General features: G+C 46.1%; 1 protein-coding gene across 2 annotated transcripts in view; it reads right to left on the bottom strand.

Annotated features, from left to right (window-relative positions):
• Nucleotides 1-1,802: 1,802 nt before the first annotated feature.
• The window catches only part of ATP1A1 (ATPase, Na+/K+ transporting, alpha 1 polypeptide), a 21,274-nt gene continuing 15,377 nt past the window's right edge, over nt 1,803-7,699 (bottom strand). The window contains exons 17-22 of one of the 2 annotated variants that reach the window (XM_008583541.1): nt 7,198-7,321; nt 5,703-5,848; nt 5,448-5,578; nt 5,064-5,165; nt 2,754-2,821; nt 1,803-2,122 (exon numbers count right to left, since the gene is read on the bottom strand). In XM_008583541.1, coding sequence (XP_008581763.1) covers nt 1,803-2,122; nt 2,754-2,821; nt 5,064-5,165; nt 5,448-5,578; nt 5,703-5,848; nt 7,198-7,321 — 891 coding nt within the window. Of the gene's footprint in view, nt 2,344-2,729; nt 2,822-5,063; nt 5,166-5,447; nt 5,579-5,702; nt 5,849-7,197; nt 7,322-7,699 lie in introns of both variants that reach the window. The other variant, XM_008583540.1, reaches the window with a different exon arrangement.

Below are 7,699 nucleotides of genomic sequence, written 5' to 3'. Positions count from 1 at the left end.
CTCAGGCTGTTCCAAATTCCTGTAAGTCGGGGACCACCCATGGCCTTCACCACAGTAGTCTCTTCACTCATCAACTCTCCAGGGGTGCCAGAAAGCAGACATATGGGGAATAGGGCTAAGATGAGGGCTCAAGCACGTATTCAAGCCTTTAGAAAGCTGGGAAAACCCCAGCCCATCAGACCTGGTTTTGGTTACCCCTGAATAGCAGGTCACTTATCTGCTGTTTTTAGGTCAAACATTTTATTCAAAGGATTGTCAAATAGGAAAAGGCAGAGATGTTCTGGTGGAAAGGGGGGTGGGAGGTTCAGAGCCTCCCTTCTGCTCCTTACTCCTCCCACCACCCTCCCTCTGGGGTGTTTCCCAAAAGAATGGGTCTTCTTAGAGCAAAGAGGCCCTCACTTGGAAGCTCTCTGGGGTTCCCTTCAGAGGCCTCAGGCTGTTCCAAATTCCTGTAAGTCGGGGACCACCCATGGCCTTCACCACAGTAGTCTGTTCACTCATCAACTCTCCAGGGGTGCCAGAAAGCAGACATATGGGGAATAGGGCTAGGGACAGAAAGCCTTAAAAGGTCTGGGCCAGTCTAAGCACACAAAGTGGCTTCACTCCCATCATTACAATCGAATCAGTGACATGCATAACGTCCAAGGAGGACCTAATTACTACTTGTCTCACAGCCCTCTAATCCCAAAATCTTCCAGTTCTGTTAGTTCCATCGTTTCTTTATGTTGGTCTGAACAAATGGCTCTCTTTAAAGATGACTTGCCTGCAAGTATAGAGATCACCCCAGAGGAAAGTGCCCCAAGAAAAAGAGTTAGACTAAGAAGTCACAGACTGCACTGCTCTTCCGGTTCTTGCAGCTAGAGGGGTGGGGGCAGCATTGACCAGCGCCAGTGTATGGGAATCACCTGTGCCCCTCTCCTCCCATCTGCACAGCTTGGAAGCAAGCAGCACGTAAGAAGCATGAGGAATGAATTACGTTTTTTGGAGGCAAAAAATACTATGCGCATCTGGCAGATCATGATTACTATTTGGTGCCAGAGGTGGGGACTCCTTGCATTTGCTTGAAGGTGACAGTCAGCAGTGACAGCATCAGAAAAGTAAAGGCAGTTAACAGCATTCAGTGATGGATTAGGGACAGATCATGATTACTATTTGGTGCCAGAGGTGGGGACTCCTTGCATTTGCTTGAAGGTGACAGCAGTGACAGCATCAGAAAAGTAAAGGCAGTTAACAGCATTCAGTGATGGATTAGGGACTGAGACTGAGAGGAGCCTTTATAGGAACTCTGAAAGCAGGAGGGTTCTCAGTCTTGACCCTGTGGTAAACAGATCTTTCACCTTTTTCTTAAGTACCTTCTGGCACATATCCACTTTCTGAAATGGTGCTGTTTGATGCTAAATTAGAAACAAGTTGTATGGAAGGGAACCACTTTTTGAGGAGCACATATGCTGTGACAGACTTTGTATATTATATAGATTTCTACTTCTCAGACACACCTTGATCTAGAGACACTTAAGGCTATTGTGATGGTGGATCTTTGGAAAGAAAGGAAGGCCTGAGGGTCTGTGATCAAGACTGGAAGTGAAAGGCCTCATCTACAGTTCTTTGTACTCAAGAGTCTGGAAATCCTTCAGATGATGTGTTTTTCTGTCAGAAGCCAGATGCTAAGGCAGCAAGTGGAATTACAGACTTATCACCTGAGGTAGCACCCAAGGCAATGGGTCAGGTAAGCTCATCTACTCCAAACAGAAAAGGAAACATCCCGCCCATGCTCTCCAGTGGTTCTCAGACTTGAACTTGAATCAGAAGCACCTTGAGTGCTTATGAAGACACACGACTTTGTCTGACTCAGGGTCTGAGCTTGCCCTCCTAACAAGCACCCAGGTGTGTTGACAAACTGCTGGACTGGGACTCGCATGCTGAGAACCACAGCCCAGGTCACACCCAGACATCTGCACCAAAGAGTGATGAGGGCACAAGACAGAGTCCGTTATAACAGCCATCTTTATTTGTAAAAATCCAGATATAAAATGTATTCTTTCAGTCTTTCCAGGTTTTCCTTTTTTACAAAAACAAAAAGGCACGTAAAAACTTTCCCCGCTGTCATTCTCACAGGTGGATGTTTTTCAGGCAGCCCTCCCCCCTCCCCCCATATAGCTACATGCTTCATTCCAGGACGTCTCGCTTCCCCACATGCTTCGGTGCTTTCCTACCAGGGTAGAGTTCTGAATTCCAAGACTGAAGTTCACAAAGGGGGAGGGAGGTGATGGATGCAGAGAGTGGCACAATGCTCCACGGCGTGCAGGACAGGGGACTAGTAGTAGGTTTCCTTCTCCACCCAGCCTGCGGGTGACAGAGATAGAAAAGATATACTATAGTGAGTCTTCCTCACTCCAGCATTACAGCGGGAACAGCAGCAAAGAGAATCAACCTGAGCGTAACGGGGCTGGAGGGGGGTGTTAAAATCCAAATTCAATATGGGACCTCAATTATACTTGTTTAAACATTTTTAGGAATTTTAAGTCTACAATATGATCAGTTCTCAAACCCTAAGATCTATATTTTGAAGATGTGAGTGGAGCCAGTTTACAGTTGGCTGATCCAATGGCTTTAGCCAGCCAGGCTGACCACTGAGGGAACCCAGATGGTAAACGGTAACAAACTCAAAGCCAAGAGAATTACAGCGCCTCCCTCTCCCCCCATGACCAAAGTTAAAATGTCGTCATTACCGCCAGGGCGTCGCCTGATGATGAGTTTTCTGACTTCATCATATACGAAGATGAGAAGAGAGTAGGGGAAGGCACAGAACCACCAGGTAGGTCTGGAAATAGAATCAGGTACCAGTTTATATGCACATGAACACAAGTCAAAGGAAGAGAAACTGCACATCACCACAGTGACAGGGAAATAATCAGCCTGAAAAGAGAAGCCAAGTACAGTCACTGACAACTACTGAGTCATTAACAGAACAACAAAAAATGCCTTAAAACAGATTGCTGCTCCATGTGCCCAGGGCCTAGAGACACAGAAGAAATGAGTCTGCAGACTTTACAAAGGAATCCCTACCCATCTTCAGTTTGGTTTTTATAAGAATAGGTTTAAAGGGTGAGGAGTGTACATTTCCTGTTGACAATCCCAGAGCAAATGATTTTTTTCTTCCCTTTCTACAGTGTTTAAGCTTTTTTAGTGCATTTGTCTGATGTTCAGATATTTGCAGATAAGGAACTGAGGGTCAGGGGTCAAAACCAGCTTATTCATCACCTAAGTTTGGTCTCTGACAATGGAATTTGGGATGGCCACCTGTGTGTTCTGAGTCCCAGACCTGGGGACTGAAAAAAACTGAGCTCTAACAGATCACAAAGGCTTCCAAGGGGCCCAGAGGCTGCCGCCACACAGTCCCCAGCCTGGAGACGGCGCTAGGCAGCCTCTGTTGGAGGGACTATGCTTTCCACAGTAAACACGTGAGGAGGGCTGTCCCTACAAAGAACCCTGGCAGCCGCCTTCTCTTCCTGCCCTATATGTTCTCCACAGCAGCTAAAAGATGACCTCATCTGACTTGGAGTAACCAAACCACCCTCCAAAATTGGGTAGAACCTGTCAGAAACAAGGTCTCTTGTGGTAGCAAAAGACTGAAGGACCCAGAAAACGTCATGTCCTGAGGCACCACCCTCCATTACTGTGATTTTCCATTCCAGTCTTTTACAGAGCTCTATGACCTCTCCTACCCTCCTCTTGATAAACAATGGCCCAAGCTGATAGAATTCTACTTGGACATGGCTTGCCCCTGCTGTATGCCAGCTCTGTGCAGGGTGCTGAGGATACAAAGACAAAAAGACACTGTGGCCCATGCCTTCTAGATTATAATCTAGTGGGGAGCAGAAATGACAAATGCTAAAGAAGAGAAGAAAAGGTGTAACTGCACAGGCCAAGTAGGGCAAGATCACATGGGGATGAGCTCCAAGGAAACCAGGCCTAAAGGACTGATGGAGTGGGAGGGAACACCCTTACCAAATACACAGGCAGAAGAGGAGAATACTGAATTCGCTGAACGTTAAGTGTGGATGGGTATTCGACTAGGCAGGAAAGACAGGTTGGCACAGTGACACACACCCCATATGCCAGTCTCACTTTGCATTAGATGATGTCTGCACATACCCAATAGGAAGTCAATAAGGCTGATGGGATTTGATTACTTCAGGGATGAGATCGGTGAAAGGAAGTGCTGGCAACAGGCCAGGTGAGAGAGGGTCCAGTTGGGTCTGAGCAACAACGGGGCAGCGGGAATTCAAAGAACTATGCTTTGAATCAAGTGTTCTTGAAGGAACTTGTCGTAAGGGTCCCACGTTCTGTGGCTTAGCGTATTTTAATCAAGTTACAGCTGCTTAATCTCAGTCAATATTAGACATCACCAAACATACTCAATGTTCCAAAAAGCTACAAGAGTTTGTGGTTAACCCTGTATGTAAAAATTCAAGCTTATCAGAAGTGCAAAATCATTCACTGTGTTTAAGACCAGACTGGATCTGACCACACTCTAGTGGTCTGCTTGCTTTGATCAACTCTGCCAATGATTGACAACAAGGTAAAAAGAACCTCAGATCTGCTTCTCCAGGCTTCATCCTTTTGATAGCAGAGGATTCAGAAAGGTGTGTGTGTGGGGGGGTGGGGTGCAATGGGACACACAGGGACCACGCAAGAAATCAAGATTTGAGCCTGGATGCTCAAACTCCAAAATACCCCAGGTGGCCTCTGAAGACAACTGGACTGGGCTGTGGAGGACTTGAATGCTCACCACAGTTGGCTATTGAGCAGTTCCAAGGTACCAAGCCTGTCTGGCCTTATCTAGCTTGGGCCAAATCCTAAGCACTGGCTGCAATCATACAAGTCTCTGGATGTGCTAGTCCGATTTACCAACAAGTCAAGCTTTCCTAATTTTCCAATTCATAGGAATGCTTGTACACACTGCTCAAAATTCTGAAAATAGCTATTAATACGTGTCATAAGAGAGAAAACCACACATAATATTTCACACATTTTGGAGCTATAAGAGAGGATCCACTTACTTGAGGGGATACATCCTAAGGGCAACACCCATTCCAGGGCAGTAGGAAAGGAAAGCAGCAAGGGCCGTCTCTTCGAAGAGGCCAAATATTAAGATCTTGTTCCTAAAATTATAATGGGGGAAAAGAGCTTAAAAGATGCAAATAGAGGTTTACCTTCTAATGCCGTGCATTAAATGGCAGGTCAGTGTCTTTATGTATTAGTTGTAATTAGGCACTTGGAGGTCAGATTCTGAAAAAATGAGAACATTACACTTTGCTTCCTGAATGTGCTCCAAAAACCAGAGATTCCAAAAACCTGACCAGGTGTGTCAGACACTGGGCTTTTTGCAAAGAGTTTAGAAATTACCAGACCCCTTCTTTGCACTGTGGTCCTTGACTACTCACTTCATCCCCTGCTGGAAGACGGAGTTCCTCCTGGTCTTACAGATGACCAAGTCGGCCCACTGCACCACGACGATGCTGACAAAGAAGGCTGTGTGGCAGGTGAACTCCACAATCTTCCTCTGTTCGTAGGTCTGAAATGCAAAAGGCAGACAGATGAGACTTGGCTCCTTACCCACATGGCTGGTAGCAGTAAGGCCACAGTCTTCTTGGGCTTGGGGAGCTCCAGCACTGGTCAGTTCAGAGGCCCTCACTTACCCACTGCTGCCCATAGCTGTCCTCCACATCATTGACCCAGCGGTCATCCCAGTCCAGTCGGAGGCCCAACAGGTGAATCGGGAGGAAGCCATTCTCAGCCAGAATCACAAAGTAAGTGAAGAAGCCTCCAAGGGCCTGGATCATACCTAAGAAGTTGGAAAAACAACTTTAGTGCTGGAATCTCATGCAAGGGCATCTCCACACCCTTCATGTGATCACAGTAGCAGGCCTGGGAGTGCACATAAGGGAGATCTGTATCACTGGTTGATAAAGGCACAGGAAAGAGTTGCGTGGTCACTCATAGTCTATGAGTGATGGGATGGAAGACCCCAGAGCCACTCTAAGCTCAGGGTCTTCTCTGCTTAAAAGAAGACACACATGCATTATTCTAAAACACACACTATTACTTGATCATCTCCTTCTATGACCCTTAGAGGAAATCCACTTCCCTACTTTTTAATCTCTGAAAAATTATGACTTCTTTTTTATCTCTCAAAATTTTCACACATTGACATTTTGCTAGCCACTGTGACACCTCCTGACCCAACCCTTCTCCTCACTTTCAGGTCCCTTCTCCCCTGGTATCCAATCTGTCCATACCATCCTAAATTTCTCATTCTCAGGGTAGGATTTCATCCTATGCATCCAGAGACCTCGTCTTCCTTCCTCTCAAAATTAGGTCTTCCTGGAGGAGGTCAGGATGGGCTATCTGCTAATTACTTTGTTGCCAGCACCTGTCTAAAGAATCTTTCCATAATAAACTATTCTGTTCTAGGAGGAATTCAGATGTGGAAGACAGTTGGAAAAACAACTTTCATGCTAGAATCTCACACAAGGACAACTCCATACTCTCCTCTGATCACTGAACAAGTTGCTCATGGTGGCTTAACCAGTTTCCCTTGAAGGAGACTAGACAGAGGACTGAAAAATGAAGGGGATTTGTCCACCACCTAGATCACCTGAGAGCTGGTCATGTTCAACTGGTGGAGCAGAAATCAAGCATGAGGTAGGAGTGGGGTGCAGGGTTGCCATGTGGTGGTGACCTACTGGCCAAACCTTCAAACCATATAATTCTTTTAAAGCCTAACTCCATCCAACTTAGCACACTCATTACAGACAAGTGTGGATCCCCAGGGAAAGCCGCCTTTGAGTTAATCCATGCAGTTCTGTAGCACTATGCCATCTGGTGTTCTGCAAGGCCACTGAGGAAGGACATCCTCAGTTTTCAGGCAGAGTTGAGCCCAGTTGCAGGGTGCTCAGTCTCAAGAACTAGTTTCCACAAAAAAGTAACTGAGCAAACAGCAAATAATCTACTCATATATAGAGAAGAATTAAAAAAAAAACAACTGTATAGTCTCACCCTATGTTATAGCTCATCCTAGATTTGAAAGTCACCCTGGATCTGAAGCCTCAGGAATCAACCTCAATCTGATGCAGACACCATCACTACAGATATTTTAAATCTGCCAGTCTGCTACTCGGTGCCACGGCTTACCAATCTGTCCATAGGCCATGCTGATCAGCCGCTCGTTCACAAGTTTGTCTGTTTTTGGATTTCTGGGCTGTCTTTTCATGATGTCACTCTCAGCTTGCTCATAAGCCAGGGAAATGGCAGGAACCTGGGGGAGGTGAGAAGGGATTAAGTTATCAAAAACATGGATGCTGATATTATGAACCTTTTGTCATAAGATTCTTACCCTCCTTTTTTAAAATCTGTTTTTCATACCACAAGATGATATTACAAGTCCCATTAAAAAAAAAAAGGCAAAATTATACAAAAGGGAGGATTCCTATCTGATAAATGAGTATTGACTGTTGCCTTGAAGAATGGTAACACTGATTCTTGGATGCTGAGGGGGGGGACACATATTACTGTTAAGAATTTCTTTTACTAGGGCCGGCCCGGTGGCGCACTGCTACAGTGCGCCGCTTGGGAGCGCGGCGGCGCTCCCGCCGAGGGTTCGGATCCCACATACAGACCGGTTCCCGCTCACTGG

Source organism: Galeopterus variegatus, unplaced genomic scaffold (genome assembly GCF_000696425.1).
Source record: "Galeopterus variegatus unplaced genomic scaffold, G_variegatus-3.0.2 Scaffold2960, whole genome shotgun sequence".
Taxonomy (NCBI): domain Eukaryota; kingdom Metazoa; phylum Chordata; class Mammalia; order Dermoptera; family Cynocephalidae; genus Galeopterus; species Galeopterus variegatus.
The sequence above is the reverse complement of the archived record's forward strand: the minus strand, read 5'-3'. Positions and strand labels throughout refer to the sequence as shown.